This window comes from Nerophis lumbriciformis, linkage group LG14 (assembly GCF_033978685.3).
Source record: "Nerophis lumbriciformis linkage group LG14, RoL_Nlum_v2.1, whole genome shotgun sequence".
NCBI lineage: Eukaryota > Metazoa > Chordata > Actinopteri > Syngnathiformes > Syngnathidae > Nerophis > Nerophis lumbriciformis.
Window position 1 is genome coordinate 17,589,193 of NC_084561.2, and position 19,974 is coordinate 17,609,166.

General features: G+C 37.9%; 1 protein-coding gene across 1 annotated transcript; it reads right to left on the reverse strand.

Moving 5' to 3' along the window:
• Positions 1–548: 548 nt before the first annotated feature.
• On the reverse strand, positions 549–15,792 carry cluap1 (clusterin associated protein 1). The gene is made up of 13 exons (XM_061975967.2): positions 15,687–15,792; positions 15,319–15,381; positions 15,112–15,223; positions 13,175–13,259; positions 12,918–13,094; positions 12,744–12,839; positions 10,183–10,266; positions 9,977–10,110; positions 7,711–7,852; positions 6,598–6,670; positions 6,392–6,529; positions 3,402–3,451; positions 549–919 (listed from the first exon to the last, which is right to left on the reverse strand). Exons 2-13 carry the CDS (start codon positions 15,338–15,340, stop codon positions 755–757), a joined length of 1,278 nt encoding a protein of 425 aa, XP_061831951.1. The 5' UTR covers positions 15,341–15,381; positions 15,687–15,792; the 3' UTR covers positions 549–754.
• Between the last annotated feature and the right edge of the window lie 4,182 nt (positions 15,793–19,974).

The window sequence follows — 19,974 nt, forward strand, 5'->3', positions numbered from 1 at the left end:
CCCGAAATGTGTTTGTCATTCTTGTTTGGTGTGGGTTCACAGTGTGGCGCATATTTGCAACAGTGTTAAAGTTGTTTATACAGCCACTCTCAGTGTGACCTGTATGGCTGTTGACCAAGTATGCTTGGCATTCACCTGTGTGTGTGAAAAGCCGTAGATATTATGTGATTGAGCCGGCACGCGAAGGCAGTGCCTTTAAGATTTATTGGCGCTTTGTACTTCTCCCTACGTCTATGTACCACTCCGTACAGCGGCGTTTTAAAAAGTCATACATTTTACTTTTTGAAACCGATACCAATAATTTCCGATATTACATTTTAAAGCATTTATCGGCCGATAATATCGGCAGCCCGATATCATCGGACATCTCTAATTACAACCACTCACATTAGTCTCTCTTTGATGATTGACACTTCAGGATATAGTTGGCACTATTTGGGGCTGTTTAAGTGCAACATCCGGGTACTGCATACTGCAGTACTTCCATTTTCAAAGGACTATATTACTGGCTTTTACTTTCAAAAGCAGCCATAGTAAAAATACTTTGATATTGCTGTGACATTATTGTTTTTCAATAAGGTGCCTTCAACAAAAATATTTTATTACAAAAATACACAAATATTGAAACATAAAGGTATACTCTACATGGATGCTCTATGTTACACAATGGATTAGTAGTACTATATTCAGTATTATACAAGTTTACAATAGAATATATATGATGGGCTGGAATATGAAAAAGGTTATAAATAAATCAGAAGTCGTCGCTCTCATCAGACAGAGGAGGTCTCACGCGGCCCCTGGAGGAGCGAGTTGGCCTCAACACGGGATCTTCCAAACTGTCATCGTCCAATGCTTTGCTCACGTCCTCATCTTCCTCTTCATCATCTTCATCCACCTCAATCTCACTCTCTTCAGACTAAAACAGGCAGAAAAGCCATCAAGAAATGTTGAACTCACAATTGTATCTTTACACTAAGTACTAGAAAGTACTACAAATCTATAGCTAGAAAAAGGGTATGCAATCCATCCGTAACAATGCTTTGTTTCTTGCCATATATACATTGTACTGCACAACAGTGAGCAAACCCATAGACCAGGGGTGTCCAAACGTTTTCCATTGAGGACCGCACCCTAAAAGTCAAAGCATACGTGGGCCATTTTGATATTTTTCATTTTCAAAACCAATTAAATATGAATACTTTTTTTTAGCCTTTAGGTTCTCCTCAAGTTAGGTCCCGGGGACCCAGAAGGGTCTCAGTCATAAAACGGTTAAAAACAGTTTTCATCCGATTGGAACCGTATCAAGAACGTTCGGCTCGGCAGGGACGGTTATGCTCACGTTGGTTTGTCTTCCCAAATATCCCAGAATTCCAGATTTTCCTGGAAATTCTTCAGTTTTTTGAAAACCTTTTTCTCCCACAGTTTTCGTCCGATCGGAACCGTTGAAGTATAGAAACATTCGGCTCAATTCAGACAACAAAAGTGTCTATTTTTTTTCTTCCCAAAACTCCCAGATTACCAGGAATTCCTGGAAATTTAAAAAAAATGAATGGGGCATTTTTCAAACTTGCAGAATTCCCACATTTCTTACCCGATTCAAACCGTTCCACCAGCCACACATTTCACTCTACCTGGACATTCAAGTCAATGTGGTTCTGGGTTCCAAAATTTCCCTGATTACCAGGAACTTTTCAACATTGAAAAAGTGAGTAATTTTCATCCGATCGGAACCGTTCAAGTATCAATACGTTCGGCCTGGCCGGGACACCGTTGCTAACATTGGTTTGTTTTCTGAAATATCCCTGATTACCAGGATTTCCTGAAAAATCTTCTCTTTTTAGCATGCATACAGGCTAACATTAGCATGCTAACTTTTTTTGCGACTCTTTACCGGAGAGTCATATAACTTGGTTTGTGACACATGCAAAATGTTTTCCAGCTAATTTTGCAACCATTTACCCTAGAGTCACATAACTTAGTATGATACACATGCTAACTTTTTAAACTAATTTCGCAACCGTTTACCCTAAAGTCACATAACTTATGTGATACTGGAATTGCACACATTGTAGTTTTATGTTTTTTTTGTAGTAGTATTTTTAGATTGTGCCACCGGCCGTTAAAAAAATAGCTGCAGACCGTAAATTGCCCCCTGGTCGCACTTTGGACACCTCTGTGAGGCATCTAGTGTATGTTTAGAGTCTAAACATACACTAGATGCCTCACGGATTGGCCGGATCATGTCAAGCTGTCGGCTATCTTGCGGCAGTCATTTGCCAGGACTTCAGCAGCAATACCGTATTACTGTGCGCCAAACAACTTATGTAAATAAATACATTTTAATATTTCTGACATGAAATACATTATGTAACTACCGTATTTTTCGGACTATAAGTCGCAGTTTTTTTAATAGTTTGGCCGGGAGTGCGACTTATACTCAGGAGCGACTTATGTGTGAAATTATTAACACATTACCGTAAAATATCAAATAATATTATTTAGCTCATTCACGTAAGAGACTAGACGTATAAGATTTCATGGGATTTAGCGATTAGGAGTGACAGATTGTTTGGTAAACGTATAGCAGGTTCTATATGTTATAGTTATTTGAATGACTCTTACCATAATATGTTACGTTAACATACCAGGCACGTTCTCAGTTGGTTATTTATGCCTCATATAACGTACACTTATTCAGCCTGTTGTTCACTATTCTTTATTTATTTTAAATTGCCTTTCAAATGTCTATTCTTGGTGTTGGGTTTTATCAAATACATTTTCTCAAAAAATGCGACTTATACTCCAGTGCGACTTATATATGTTTTTTCCCTTCTTTATTATGCATTTTCGGCAGGTGCGACTTATACTCCGAAAAATACCGTACTCCAAATGCCAACATTATGCTACAGTGTCACAATTTAATAAAAAGAAAATATATATTTCCCCTAAAAGATTGCTACCGTAAGTGTGCTACATTGATAACTACAAATCTATAAGTACTACAATTTTTTGACAGCCATGTAAATGAGTAATTACTTCATGTATCCACATGGCTGTCATATTAACTTGCACCAGTTGACTGAGTGGTCATGACTGCCGCAAGATGAAGGACACAGACTATAGATGTCTGAGTATACCCAACAAATTGCAACAATGTATACGTAGGAGTATAATATATATATTGCAGGAAAGTACTTGAAGTCGAATGTCAGGATGGAGTATGCTAATTTGTGCTAATACACAATAATACACAGTTAACTACACAAAGCCCTGTCACAAACCTTTCCGTTCTGTTTTAGCCTTGCGGAAATGGCTAATGTTGGCTAGAAATAAACAAATGAGTGCAGAGGAATGGATGAGATCAGGAAAAGTCAAAACATCTGTACAGTTATCTTTACCTCATCACTCTCACCACCTTGCATGTTCCCGATGAATCTTGTTCCTCTTCCTGGAAGGGAAAAGTTTTATATATTAATGGTGGTACTGATTGAGATGAATCTTGTATGTACTTGACAGGAGATGGATGCATCAAATATTCGACTTTTGTTAGGATGATAAGATGTATTTCTAATAATCTGTAGATTTCATGTCGATAAATAAGGTTAAACATGTTCTACAACACTGCTAAAACTACCACCACAAATAACATTTCAGTTATGATGTATTTAGATCTAAACAAGGGGTTGGCAACCTTTGCTATTAAAATATCTATTTTGTCCCTTCTTGCACAGGCAAATGTATCTATCCATGTTAGGGCGGCAGCAATCAAATATCTTAATAATCAAGGAAGCTATTCATTAGCTTGTTCAATTAATCGGATAAAACACAATGCGTATTTTGAAACAAACAATGATTTTTCTGCTTGCCATAATTTTCATTATTTTTTTCTAATAAATAAATATCGTCATTGAAATTGCACTTTTAACATAAGTGCATGAATAAAAATAAAAAACACATATCACGCACTTGCACACCTCCACTGTCATCTAGCAGTGGAGTAACTCTGTCCGCGTATTTAAAGGTTCTGGTACACTCATTAACTCTGGAGCATTCTAGTGCCCAAAATGGATATTACATGTATGCTTACGTAATATGATTGAACAGTTTGAAGGTTAGCATTAGTTTTTTTTATAAAATTGCATTGTGATTTTAGTTATTCTCCAGCGTAAACGCCTCAAAAGGTGGCATTTTTCCTCAAATCCTCAGTGCCATTCCATGTTTTGTTTTTGTTGTGTTATTGTCAATAGTTCTGTGTGTGTGTGTGTGTGTGTGTGTGTGTGTGTGTGTGTGTGTGTGTGTGTGTGTGTGTAGGTATGCTTTCTTCTCTTATATTATTTTTTTGTACAGTAGTTTGTGTTTGCCGCTTGCATGTGTATGAAAAGTGCTCTATAAATAAAGTTTGATTTGATTGCAACGTTGTTAAAATAGGATATTGAAATAAAGTATACACACGCTCTCTTAAGAACTCTTTCGGTCCCATTGACTTCCATTATAACTAGTATTTTTTAACAGACTGTAATCCTGGTATGTGAGTATGCTTTTTCCATGAAAGCCGAGCTAATCTCATTCTTGCCGACTGAAAAACAAGAAAATACTGTTTTGGTGGAATTGTGCTCCGTAACCACAAGATGGCGTCGGAACACAGTTTTGATTAGCTTAATGAGTACATTTTCAAATTATTGACTTAGTCAAGGCTGTAACTAATTACCTCAAGTATTCCACTCTGCAACTTTTTTTTAGAAATATTGCATATTTCGCATTTTCTTTAAAAAAAAGTTGTCATCTCTGACAAAAAGGCCATAAAACATAAAAAAAAGCATTTAAAATAACAAAACATTTTATTGTTAAAATAATTCAAGCGTTGAAAGTAAAAATAGATATTAATTTATTGACGACTCATGACACGTTTATGAGCAGGTTCTTTTTGGATCCTAAGATTAAGTATGTATAGTTAATCTTAAAGGCCTACTGAAATGAATTTTTTTTTATTTAAACGGGGATAGCAGATCCATTCTTTGTGTCATACTTGATCATTTCGTGATATTGCCATAATTTTGCTGAAAGGATTTAGTATAGAACGACGACGATAAAGTTCGCAACTTTTGGTCGCTGATTAAAAAAAAAGCCTTGCCTGTACCGGAAGTAGCGTGACGTCCCAAGTTGAAAGTCTCCTCACATTTCCCCATTGTTAACACCAGCAGCGAGAGCGATTGGGACCGAGAAAGCGACGATTACCCCATTAATTTGAGCCAGGATGAAAGATTCGTGGATGAGGAACGTGAGAGTGAAGTATTAGAGTGCAGTGCAGGACGAATCTTTTTTCGCTCTGATCGTAACTTAGGTACAAGGGCTCGTTGGATTCCACACTCTCTCCTTTTTCTATTGTGGATCACGGATTTGTATTTTAAACCACCTCGGATACTATATCCTCTTGAAAATGAGAGTCGAGAACGCGAAATGGACATTCACAGTGACTTTTATCTCCACGACAATACATCGGTGAAGCACTTTAGCTACAGAGCTAACGTGATAGTATCGGGCTCAACTGCAGATAGAAACAAAAGAAATAGACCCGACTGGAAGGATAGACAGAAAATCAACAATACTATTAAACCATGGACCTGTAACTACACGGTTAATGCTTTCCAGCCTGGTGAAGCTTAACAATGCTGTTGCTAACGACGCCATTGAATCTAACTTAGCTACGACCTCGACAGAGCTATGATAAAAACAGTAGCTCTCCACCTACGCCAACCCTCATCTGCTCATCAACACCGAAGCTCACCTGCGTTCCAGCGATTGACGGAGCGACGAAGGACTTCACCCGATCATCGATGCGGTCGGCGGCTAGCGTCGGATAGCGCGTCTGCTATCCAAGTAAAAGTCCTCCTGGTTGTGTTGCTGTAGCCAGACGCTAATACACCAATCACATCTACAGCTTTCTTTTTTGCAGTCTCCATTGTTCATTAAACAAATTGCAAAAGATTCACCAACACAGATGTCCAGAATACTGTGGAATTTTGCGATGAAAACTGAGCTTTTTGTATTGGATACAATGGCGTCCCAATACTTCCGTTTCATCATACCTAGACGTTTTCAACCGGAAGTTTCGCAGGAAATTTAAAATTGCACTTTATAAGTTAACCCGGCCGTATTGACATTTGTTGAAATGTTAATATTTCATCATTGATATATAAACTATCAGACTGCGTGGTCGGTAGTAGTGGGTTTCAGTAGGCCTTTAAATTTGCACAAAGGTTACACGATTATTCGAAGCAACAGAATATAAATCCAAAGCTTTTTCTCTAATCGAATTAATCGATTAATCGTTGCAGTCCTGATTCAGACCCTATACTAAAAGAATTCAAGAAACAAAAAGCTGACATACGGAACAAATCGCTGGTCCGTGTAGCATCCATCATGCCTATTCGAGTGGGCCGTGGATTCGAGGGTCGAGACTCTTCCAAGTCACTGTCAGTGTCCGCGTCGTCCTCAAGGACGTCCATGTCAGAGTCCACATCTTTCACTGCAAGACATACATTACATAATATCAAGATGAGCAACGCTCTCCTTTGTTTTCTGTGTTGGTCTCACATGAGCTCCTCATAAGATCTCTGTCTTCCTCTTTCAGATTTTGCTGCATCATCCGAAGAGTGTTCTCCACCTCCTGCATGGGCAACACAGAGAAGACGAGAGAGCAAGGTGAAGCAAACAGGAGAATCTTGAGTTAGCATATTGACTCAGCTACGGTAAATTAAAACATGTTTCAGATGGTAATACATGTCAGGTAAATTCACCTCACAAACTAACTTTATCTAAAGCAGGCAAGTCAAACGTACGGCCTGTGGACCGTATCAGGCCCGCGAACAGGTTTAAACCGGCCCGCAAAATGAGTTTGCTAAGTATTAAAATGGGCTGCAATCTTTTAATGAAATAAACTGCTGTTCTAAATGTGTCCACTGGATGTTGCAATAGCAATTCCAATGTAACCCACATCACACTGTTTAAGATGACGTGTCAGCTGACTTTAAGCGCCCTCTCGGTTGGCTGTCGCTACTCCAATTAGCTGCTCCTGTTGTGGCTGGCAGCAGACTAATGCTGTACCGACACACAATACTTTTTTTAAATAAATTATTTACTCAACAATTATAATCAATTATTTACTCAACAGATAAAATAACAAAAGGGTAAGATGCGAAGACTTAAATCAGCATGACCATCATCTTTGTAGTAAAAATTCTGTGCAGTGCTCGCAATTTGTTGACGGCACAATGTGCACTCTGAACTCCATTGTAAAAAGTGTGTTTCGACACTTGTTATATTTTATTTTATGCTTAAATCTACTATGTTCACATTGGTTACGTTTGTAGTTATGCTACCTTTAATTCGGCCATTTGACAATTGTTTTGATTATATTTTAATTTTTCACATTTGAATGAAGATAAATTAATGTGTTGTGGCAGTTGTGGATGTCACCAATGTGGCAGTTTGAGGAAACACACTTCAGAATGTGCTTGTTCTATTTTTGGTCGAAGTAAAACAACTGAAACAAGTTTGAAGTGGTCTTTTTTTTAAATGATTATGCCATGATTTTACCACGTGGGAATAGATTTTCCTCCAGGCGACCCCTGAGCTAAAATGAGTTTGACACTCCCGATCTAAAGTGATATACTAATGATAATGATTTTAAACATCATGTTAACCTACCTCAAACCTCTCTTGCTCCAGCTGATGGTAATCTTCCAGCTGAGACTCTAGGAAACAAAGGTTCTTTAACTTTGCCACGTAGATCTCATATTGCTTCTGAAGTTCTTCTTCGATCTTCTCATATTCATCCATGAATGCTGGTCTAACACAGTGACACAGGAAAAAAGACAACGTTAGTGCTTATGTGTGCATTTTATTTATTCCCATACCATAAAAAGCCTATTTAAAAAATAAAAAAACACTAGTGTGTTGGAAATGTGCATTTCTTAAATTATATGCGTTCATGTTTATAACTTTGTTGTGGAGCAAGTCGGTCAAAATCATTGAGTAGTTTTTTATTTTAATCTCTAATTTAAAAGACTGTTTACCTACCCGTCAAACTAAATTTTAACATTCCGCCAGGAAAGAATATCAAATGTAAATAAACCAGGGGTGTACAAAGTGTAGCCTGTGTTAGATTATAGTAATAAAATAAGCAGCAACAATTGAAAAATACAGCAAAACAATATGTTATGTAACAAGAACAATGTTGATACTAACAAGACAGATTTTTCTTTTAATATTTATTAGACATTTTTTTGCCTATTTTTTAAAGAAAATACATGCCTCAGTCAATTATCCAAATTATACAATTACATCATATTGATATTGTTACGTGCAATGTTTGGCCTTACGATAGCTGAGGTAGTTTACAAAAATGTGGCAAAAAAAACGCCTAATACAAAAAGTGGGGCTTACAAAACCGTGATTTCACTCTACTAAAAAAGGAAATTGTATGTTTTATCATTCACAAGCGCGGTTTGAGATAAGAACACATATGCTTTTCTTATTTTTATGCATTCTAAGTCGTAAAATGCAGCCTGTACGAGGCGGCTAACAATCTACAGCTAATGAGAGTACACTATACAGCCCATAAAGCCCTCTAAAAAAACAGCAATGCCAAAAAATACTCCATTTACATCTTGTGACCTGAATATTACCCAAGTACTAGCGATATTGTTATTATAACCGCTAACGCAGATTAACTATTTTTTAGCGCCGCCATGATCACAGAGAGCTAACTAGTATATGCAGCTACAGTGTTGACATATTGAGCCGGTGAGCTACTGAATCGCCTCAGAGTTGCTAAAAATTCATTGTAGATCATAAATCATGATTCTCACTTGTATAGTAGAAGATTGTGGTCATAAACCGAGAAGTTGGTCAACTTTGACATTCAATTCATACAAGGAGATGGCGAGAAAGACTTGACTTTTTCTTTAATATCTGCGTGAGAATTATAAATTATTATTCATCTATTAGGGAAGATATGAACATCCCATCAGTCGGCATCCCAGTGAGAGCAGACGTTGTACAGTAAGTGATTGTTTTATTATGTTCCTACTTTGTATTTCTTGTTTAGCACTTAGCGATACTGCTGCGTGATGCTTAGCGTTTCAATAAAGCTGGATCTGTTTAGCACACAGACTTTCTATTTTTTAAAGCATTACCGTATTTTTCGGAGTATAAGTCGCACCGGAGTATAAGTCGCACCTGCAGAAAATGCATAATAAAAAAGGAAAAAAACATACATAAGTCGCACTGGAGCCTGGCCAAACTATGAAAAAAAACTGCGACTTTTAGTCCGAAAAATACAGTACATGGATTAAATTCTTTAAGATGTCAATAAACTTCTCAATCAATCAATCAATCAATCAAAAACAGCTTCTAAAACTTGTAGCTCATCCTCCTAATATTCAAGCTTATAAGGTTAAGGATCATCATTTGTCCCAAAGTAATCGGTGTCGTCTCATAAAGTCTGCCATCAGTAGTACTGTTGTTGTCGAAGGGAAAAGCGAATGCTGTGATGCATCTGTGAAATTAATACGCTGCCACATGCTTAAAATTAGCAAAATTTGTAAATATTACCCTACATCTGATTATGAATGTGCCTGTTACTAAATTACATATATACTTACAGCATTTATATAAAATATTGATGGATGCTTTTGGATGTTTTTAGAATGCTTTTTAGGCGGAACAGAGCGACTACCATTGGCTCCATTGTTAGCTGACTTTTACTAGCATTTATCTACGAATTACAATGCATAAAAATAGGAAAAACATGTGTTATGGTCCAACATAGGGATTGTTAATGATAGACAAAACACCCCAAAAAAGCAGTTCCGTTTTAAATATAGACAATTCATAACCATCTGTTCTAAATACAAAATGATAACTGATCAACTGTCAATCATTGGTTATTGTGGGAACACCATCAACTCACCGCACACTTTGCAGCGTCTGAAGTCTCTTCCGACTTCTCTCCAGGTCCTGTTTTTTCTTTTCTATCTTGGCATCCAGACTGGCCTCGTCAGAAACAATATTATTCAACATTTCTTTGGTCTTCTCCGTGGTTTCCTTAATCGGAAGTAATACGTAGGTATGAATGTATTAATTAAAAAAAAAAACATTATCAAGAGAAATACTTACCAAGGCTTCTTTGATGGCAGCTCTGAGGGCTCTTTCAGTCCCGTCGATCTCAAGGGGTCGGGCAATGGCCGCTGTTCTCTTTTCCTAAACATACATCAGGTATATTCAAATACATTTCCAGAAAGCTGAACACTGGGAAGTGGACTTCTGCCTTAACTATTAGCCTTATTTAGTATATTCCAGAGAACCAGCGTCCTCTAGTTTAGTTTAGTTTATTATTTCTTCGGTCAGTGGTCAACCAAATAAACAAACAGTTTTACATAAACAAACAGTTGTACATTCATAAATGGAAAATGTTGCCGACCGAAAGGGTTTAGGCTGAAGTTGAACACTTATTGCGCCTAACCCTATAAACAATGTCAAATACAAGATGAGCTTCCAAAAATTATGAAATTTCCTTTGCACAACATATTATAAATACACATTGTACACAACATAAACACTGTTCAATTATATACACAGTGAACATTTGATTTTGGTATATTCATTTTGTCAGAGTTACAGGACCGCTCTGCTGTTTTTAAGGACCTGCTGCAAAAAACCTTGTCAAAGATCATCTATATGCAAACACTCTAAAGTTTTTAAGATTTTGCTGCAAAGTCTCTCGCAAGTTTTTTTTAACTGAACTCACAGGCCACCAACTAGTTAAAAAGCCCAAATGATGAAAAAAAAGAGGACCTAAAATGGAACCTTGAGGAACACCACTACTAAAACGAAAGAAGTTGAACAAATGACTACGGAATGTATCTGAAATAAACAAGCTACAGCAACACCTTAGTTACATAAATCATATTACGAAAATTAACTGCCAAAAAGGAAAAGACTTAAAAGCGTGCCTTAATGAACGCCTCAGTTATGTAAATTACAAGTTCAGACTCCGGTGTTCTATGTTAGCTAACAATAAAATATCTACGCAGGGATCTGCCAATGTGTTTAAAGTGGTCCAATTTTCTCTATACAGCGTTTTTAGGAGTTTGCTTTAAAAAAGTTGGTCTCCCAAGTTTTTGAACTGAACTCAGGGGGCCGGTATGGAGTCATTCTCGGGTCGGATTCGACCGCCGGTTCACCAGTTGAATAGCCCTGTTGTACATTCATTCTAAAAGACAATAGGGACACTTTCCAATTTGCGTGTGCCTACACTTAAATATATTAGAATGATATGGAATCAGAGGGATGGTCTTGAACTGGATAAGAAACTACTTAACCAACAGGAAGCAATTTGTGAAAATAGGTGAAAGTATGTCAACAGCACTGCAGATATCTTGCGGCGTACCCCAGGTATCAATACTAGGACCAAAATTGTTCAATCTTTATACAAGCGACATTTGTAAAGTTACAAAGGACTTAGTTAGTATTATTTGCTGGCGACACGACTGCTTTTTGTTCAAGAGAGAACATACAGAAGCTAATACAAATAACAGAAGAATTTAACAAATTAAAAGAAATAGTTTGACAAAAACAGATTATCTTTGAATCTCAGTAAAACTAAAATAATGCTGTTTGGTAACAGCAAAAGACAAAGTCAGGCACAAATGCAAATAGACGGAGTAGACGTTGAAAGAGTAACAGAAATCAAATTTTGGGGTGTAATAATAGATGAGAAAATGAACTGGAAATGTCATATAAAACATATACAACACAAGGTGGCAATAACTATTTCAATAAAGAACAAAGCAAACATATTGTCTACTGCTTGCTAGTGTTACCATATCTGAGTTATTGTGCAGAAATATGGGGAAATAACTACAAAAGGACAGTTCATTCACTAACAGTTACAAAAACGGCCAATTGGAATTATACATCATGTTGGATATAGAGAACATACAAACCCTTTATTTATTGAATCAAAAATATTGAAATTCAATGATTTGGTGCATTTGCAAACAGCTAAAATTATGTACAAAGCAAATTATAACCTGCTACCCTAGGATGTACAAACATTCTTCCCAACAAAAGGAGGAGAAATATAACCCCAGAGAAAATTTTAATTTAAAGCATATGTATGCACGTACAACACTTAAGACCTTTAGTGTATCAGTATGTGGAATTAAATTATGGAATGTAACAAAGAAGTCAACAAAGTACTAACTTGATGCAGTTTAAGAGATTGGTCAAACACAAAGTGTTTACAACGTAGAAGGAAGAACAACTACATTGATCTCTTTATGTGGGTCTTAACTGACTTAACTATTTATGATCAGAACGGTTGTATTTAGAAAACATTGACATAACTGTCTGCGATGAGATGACGACTTGTCCAGGGTGTACCCCGCCTTCCGCCCGATTGTAGCTGAGATAGGCTCCAGCGCCCCCCGCGACCGCAAAGGGAATAAGCGGTAGAAAATGGATGGATGGGATGATATAACTGTGCTCCAAATTGAAAACAGGAAGTGAACATATATGTGTAAGAAACTGCTATGAACTGGAAAAGTGGTAGGATTAAATAAGCGTTGCTTCTTCCTACTCCTTTCAAGCATGTTGTAAAGAGAAATGTAAAATATGTGACGTATCATGTTGAAACTGCATTTGTGTACGAAATAAACTTCAACCAACCAACTCACCCTAAGTTCCACCTCCTTGCCCAATAAATCATACAGAGACGCTCCTTTTGACGTGACCTCAGACGCCAGCTGTCGAGCTTCTTTGAGCTCGGAAATCTGGAGCAAGGACAGACGACAAATATGAAAATAAAGATAAGAGCGGTTGACAATGTAAGGGAATATTTATCATCATACCCGTGAGCTTATGTCAAACTTGAACTTGCTGCTGTCCTCCACTATGTCCTCCAGGCCCATCTGCTTGGTCATCATGGCGCTGTAGAGCACCGAGGTGATTTTCAACATCTCTTTCACTGCGTAGCCATCAGCTTGATAGAGGCGCTTGGTGTTTAGCTTAATGTGAGCTTTAGTCGCCTTAAAAAAAGGACACACAAACATACTAGATCTATGACCTCATAGATGTATGGTTTTACAATTAAGACGACTCACTATACCATAAACTGAGCCACGGCTTTTATAAAGAATACTCTGTCCGACTCCGTGTCCACGTCCCCGGGAATATCCATTTGAGGCTCATATCTACATCGTAGGACAAAATACACAATTATTTCTGATGGCTGAATAGATTAACTTATACAGGACTGTCTCAGAAAATTAGAATATTGTGATAAAGTCTTTTATTTTCTGTAATGCAACTAAAACATGAAAATGTCATACATTCTGGATTCATTACACATCAACTGAAATATTGCAAGCCTTTTGTCGTTTTAATATTGCTGATTATGGCATATAGCTTAAGAAAACTCAAATATCCTATCTCAAAATATTAGAATATCATGAAAAAGTATAAGCGTCTGACTTGGGCTATAGAAAAGAAGCACTGGACAGTTGCAGAGTGGTCCAGAGTCCTGTTTTTAGACGAAAACAAGTTTTGTATTTCATTTGGAAGTCAAGGCGCTAGAGCAGTGGTTCTTAACCTGGGTTTGATCGAACCCTAGGGGTTCGGTGAGTCGGGCTCAGGGGTTCGGCGGAGGTCAAAACACACTCGACTCATCGTGTAAATAAAAACTTCTCCCTATCGGCGTAGTACGGATACGACAAAAGCAGGAGTCAGACTGATTTACAAGTGAGTAATTTGTTGTGAGTTTATGCACTGAGTTGGTTTTGTTCTTTGAACAAGGTGATGTTCATGCACGGTTCATTTTGTGCACCAGTAAAAAAACATGGTAACACTTTTTGCTTATTAACATGCAAATTAGTAATATATTGGCTCTTAACTAGTCATTATTAAGTACTTGTTACTGCCTTATTCGGCATGGCCTTATTATAACCCTAACCCTCTAACCCTGTTCCTAACCCTCTAACCCTAACCCTAACCAAATAACTCTAAATTAAGTCTTTGTTACTTAGAATATGTTCCCATAGTGTCCAAAAAACTCTAAATTAAGTCTTTGTTACTTAGAATATGTTCCCCATACTAAAGTGTTACCAAAAACATATAACTTTGTCTTGAATTTGAAAAAAAAAACAGCATTTTATTTTTCATTAAAGAAGGGTTCGGTGAATGCGCATATGGAACTGGTGGGGTTCGGTACCTCCAACAAGGTTAAGAACCACTGCGCTAGAGTCTGGAGGAAGGCTGGAGAGGAACAAAATCCAAGTTGCTTGAAATCCAGTGTGAAGTTCCCACAGTCAGCAATGATTTGGGGAGCCATGTCAGATGCTGGTGTTGGTCCATTGTGTTTCATCAAGTCCAGAGTCAATGCAGCTGTCTACCAAGAGATTTTAGAGCACTACATGCTTGTTGAAAAGCTCTATGGAGATGATGATTTCATTTTCCAGCATGATCTGGCACCTGCCCACAGTGCCAAAACCACCAGTAACTGGTGTACTGACCATGGCATTACTGTCCTAGGTTGGCCTGCCAACTCCCCTGACCTGAACCCCATAGAGAATTTGTGGGGTATTGTGAAGAAGAAGCTGAAAGACACCAGACCCAATAATGCAAATGAGCTAAAGGCCGCTATTGAAGCATCCTGGACATCCATAACACCTCAGCAATGCCACAGGCTGACTGCCTCCATGTCACGCCACATTGATGCAGTAATCCGTGCAAAAGGATTCCCAACCAAGTACTGAGTGCATTAATTGACATTTTCAAATGTTTGATTTTGTTTTGCTGTTATAAATCTTTTTTTTTTTTACTTGGTCTGAGGAAATATTCAAATATTTTGAGATAAGATTTTTGAGTTTTCTTAAGCTGTATGCCATAATCAGCAATATTAAAATAATAAAAGGCTTGCAATATTTCAGTTGATGTGTAATGAATCCAGAATGAATGACATTTTCATGTTTTTAGTTGCATTGCAGAAAGTAAAGGACTTTATCACAATATTCGAATTTTCTGAGACAGTCCTGTAGATATTAGTACCTTTTAACCAGCCATATCATGATTTCTGCCACCAGATTGAAGTTAGGTGTCCTGAAGTTCTCCATCGATATCAAGCGAGGATAGCCCAACGCCCTCATCATTTCTGTAAAATCTACCAGTAAGCAAAATGCACACAAAAAAAACCCCACACACGGGTATTTAGTGGAAATGTGTTTTAAACTTGATGTTGTTGTGATGACGCCTTACTTCTCAAATCTCTGAAGGACATTATTGCCAGTACTGCCGTCTCCACTGGTTTCTTTCACATGCCTGTCAAAACCACAACAATGAAGGTTTCAAAATCCAAGCAAATATGCGAAATAGCTAGATTAGTGTATAAATTAAGGTGCTGATATGTTCAAATGTGTATTTAGCTGTAATTTGTGGTTTAGGTTGAAGTGTTTGTGCCAAGCTGTGTTAGTGACACGAGTAGTAAGCCAACTCCAACGCTTAGCGCGCCGCTGTGGTTGTTACACAAGCTATACTTGATTTATTTTCATAAATTATATTCTCGTAGTTAGGATATCTTGGGAAATAGATAGTATTTCGTGTTTACAAGAGTCGCCAATGGTTACCTGTTTACCAGCCAGTCGAGCGGTCGCCCCCGGAGATGTGCCGCTGCTAGTAAGGAAACGCTAGTGCCGTTTGCCCAATGATGTCTCGCTATGCTCAAAGGGCATCCAATGAGAGACGAGGATATTGAAAGAGGCGCCAATGGCAGTGCCTGAGCGAAAAAAATAATACTATATTGATCGTATTTGGAAAATCAGTGTTGTTTTTAGGGATGTCCAATAATGGCTTTTGCCGATATCCGATATTGTCCAACTCTTAATTACCGATATCAACCCATACCGATATATACAGTCGTGGAATTAACGCATTATTATGCCTAATTTGGACAACCAGGTATGGTGAAGATAAGGTCCTTTACAAAAAATAATAATAATAATAAAATAAGATAAATACACTAAAAACATTTTCTTGAATAAAAAAGAAAGTAAAACAATATAAAAACAATTGCATAGAAACTAGTAATTAATGAAAATGAGTAAAATTAACTGTTCAATAGGGATGTCCGATAATGGCTTTTTGCCGATATCCGATATTCCGATATTGTCCAACTCTTTAATCACCGATATCGATATCAACCGATATATGCAGTCGTGGAATTAACACATTATTATGCCTAATTTGGACAACCAGGTATGGTGAAGATAAGGTACTTTTTAAAAATAAAAAAATAAAAAAAAATAAGATAAATTAATTAAAAACATTTTCTTGAATAAAAAAGAAAGTAAAACAATATAAAAACAGTTACATAGGAACTAATAATTAATGAAAATGAGTGAAATTAACTGTTAAAGGTTAGTACTATTACTGGACCAGCAGCACGCACAATCATGTGTGCTTATGGACTTACGGATCCCTTGCAGACTGTATTGATATATATTGATATATAATGTAGGAACCAGAATATTAATAACAGAAAGAAACAACCCTTTTGTGTGAATGAGTGTAAATGGGGGGGAGGTTTTTTGGGTTGGTGCACTACTTGTAAGTGTATCTTGTGTGCTTTATGTTGATTTAATAAAAAAACAAAGCAAAAAAACGATACTGATAATAAGAAAACCGATACCGATCATTTCCGCCATTACATTTTAACGCATTTATCGGCCGATAATATCGTCAGGCCGATAATATCGGACATCCCTAGTTGTTTTTGTTCCCAACGAAGTCGTTATTATCATAAATTACAGGATATTTTAAGAAATAGGTAATTTACTTGTGAATTGCAGACTATAAGTTACAAAAGGTACCGTTCCAATGTGGCTGCTATACACACGCATTGCACATGAGCGGCCAAAAGGTTAGGGTGAAAATACAAAAACAGTCAAAAGTAGGGATGTCCGATAATATCGGCAGGCCAATATTATCGGCCGATAAATGCGCTAAAATGTAATATCGGAAATTATCGGTATCGTTTTTTGTTATTGTTGTTGTTGTTTTTTTTTATTAAATCAACATAAAAAAACACAAGATACACATACAATTAGTGCACCAACCCAAAAAACCTCCCTCCCTCATTCACACTCACTCACACAAAAGGGTTGTTTCTTTCTGTTATTAATATTCTGGTTCATACATTATATATCAATATATATCAATACAGTCTGCAGGGATACAGTCCGTAAGCACACATGATTGTGCGTGCTGCTGGTCCACTAATAGTACTAACCTTTAACAGTTAATTTGACTAATTTTCATTAATTACAAGTTTCTATGTAACTGGTTTTATAATGATTTACTTTCTTTTTTATTCAAGAATTTTTTTTAAATTTATTTATCTTATTTTATTCATTAAAAAAAAAAAGTACCATATCTTCACCATACCTGGTTGTCCAAATTAGGCATAATAATGTGTTAATTCCATGACTGCATATATCGGTATCGGTTGATATCGGTATCGGTAATTAAAGAGTTGGACAATATCGGAATATCGGATATCGGCAAAAAGCCATTATCGGACATCCCTAGTCAAAAGGTTTCAGACTTTTTGTGTGCTTTCTTTAATAGTGTAACTGATAAACAGTAGACAAAAAAAATAATGGTACGTTTTTAAATATTGAATATCTATTTGTCCATGCAAGAAAACAAAATATAAACTTAATTTGCATTTGTAGTGGTTTTGGGGCACATATTGAAGAAACTATGTTTTACAGTTGTCCATTGACTTCAGTAGCACGCATATAGTTTTAATGTATTTAATTTAATGTGAAAAGGAGTAGGAAGAAACAGAGTTTATTTGTACTTACATAATTTAGACATGTTCAGGCATATAGACTGCACTTTTAAACCCCTTATTAGGTGCTGCTACTGTAAAACCATTCAACTCTGTGTAGTCTGCAGCTCCAGAGACCCAGCAAAGTTGCCGACTCCCGATCTAACCAAACAGTAGGAAAATCAACTTTAAATACACTTCAACCAAATCGGCCACAAGAGGGCGCAATAAAAAAACGAGGAACCCAAGAAGTGCTTTGTATTTCTTCCTTCCGCAACCCTGACGCACAGCACCATGGAGCAGAGCGGCGAGCCTCCTCACAACAACTATCCGACAGGAAATGACTCTCCGGCCCGCGGCCTGGACAGCAAACGCCTGAAAGAACTGGAAAATGTCGCCCTGCAGACGACGTTGATATCGCGAATGGAGGCCGAATCCAGCGCGGACGCCGGGAGCCCGACCGAGCACCCGGAAGAGCGTCTTAACGGCTTGTCTTTGAGCCACCACCGCGCGGCCCCCCCGCAGCCCGACTCGCACGACACCGGCGGCGGCGCGGAAGAAACGGAGGTGGCGAAGGTGCGTGTGGAGGAGGAGAGGACCCTGACGGACCATTTAAACAAACGACTGCTCTCTTCGTTCCTGGAGAAGCTGAACGAAAGGGACCTGGCTCTTCCTGGAGTGGAGCGACTCGACTGCGATGTGGCCGATGAGGACTCCAACAGGGCCGCTGATGAGTGGTGACTCAGCGGGGCACAAGCCGGGCGGAAGAGGCGCCGCCAGGAACAATGCATGGAGACACTGCACCACTTTTTAACTACTTTGTCATTACTATTGTAAACGGACACTGGTTAAATATAAAAAAACATGCATTATGCTCTTATTATGTATTAGTTGTCTTATTTCATATAAAATTACATCTATTTTCCTAATGAATATGGGACACAAAGGCATATTTGGAGGCCATCTCAACATTCAAAGTCTTTTGTCAAAATTTTGTGAAGTTATTTAAATATGGACTTTTTAGTCATGAGCAGAATTGCTTACATATCCCAACCAGCATGATTAAAGTTCAAGGTGACACATGCCTATGGAAGTAGAATTGTCTCACATCAATTTATATATATATCAATATGATATTAATACATATGCATACAACTACAAATCCATCCATCTTCTTCCGCTTATCCGTGGTCGGTCGCGGGGGCAGCAGCCTAAGCAGGGAAGTCCAGACTTCCCTCTCCCCAGCCACTTCGTCCAGCTCTTCCCGGGGGATCCCGACGCGTTCCCAGGCCAGCTGGGAGACATAGTCTTCCCAACGTGTCCTGGATCTTCCCCGTGGCCTCCTACCGTTCGGACGTGCCCTAAACACCTCCATCTGGTCAGGTGGCATCCTGACCAGATGCCCGAACCACCTCATCTGGCTCCTCTCGATGTGGAGGAGCAGCAGCTTTACTTTGAGCTCCTTCCGGATGGCAGAGCTTCTCACCCTATCTCTAAAGGGAGAGCCACGCCACCTGGCAGAGGAAACTCATTTCGGCCGCTTGTACCCGTGATCTTGTCCTTTCGGTCATAACCCAAAGCTCATGACCATAGGTGAGGATGGGAACGCCGATCGACCTGTAAATTGAGAGCTTTGCCTTCCGGCTCAGCTCCTTCTTCACCACAACGGATCGATACAGCGTCCGCATTACTGAAGACGCAGCACCGATCCGCCTGTCGATCTCACAATCCACTCTTCCCTCGCTCGTGAACAAGACTCCAAGGTACTTGACATACAAATACAAATGTGATATACAAATAAATATTTTGTATAAATAAACGCGTATTTGTAAATATATTTTTGAGATTTGAAAATATATACAAATATAATTTATAAATATAAAAATGTGACATACAAATAAATCAAGAATTTGTATAAATGAACATGTATTTGTAAATATATTTTTGAGATTTGAATATAAATATGCTTGATTTTGTATTTGTATATGTGGATCGCTTTTTTGCTTTTGTGTCGATGAGACATTCCTACCACAAACCCGACGCACAAATAAATGTGACCTACACACTCCCTACACAGCAAGAGC

What these genes read in the sequence shown, in the direction of transcription:
- cluap1 (XM_061975967.2), bottom strand. Translation starts at nt 15,340, where the DNA reads ATGTCCTTCAGAGATTTGAGAA. An exon ending in AAGCCGTGGCTCAGTTTATG is followed by an intron (nt 13,095 to 13,174) that starts GTATAGTGAGTC and finishes CCTTTTTTTAAG; the next exon opens with GCGACTAAAGCTCACATTAA. An exon ending in CAGACGCTGCAAAGTGTGCG is followed by an intron (nt 7,853 to 9,976) that starts GTGAGTTGATGG and finishes TCACTGTGTTAG; the next exon opens with ACCAGCATTCATGGATGAAT.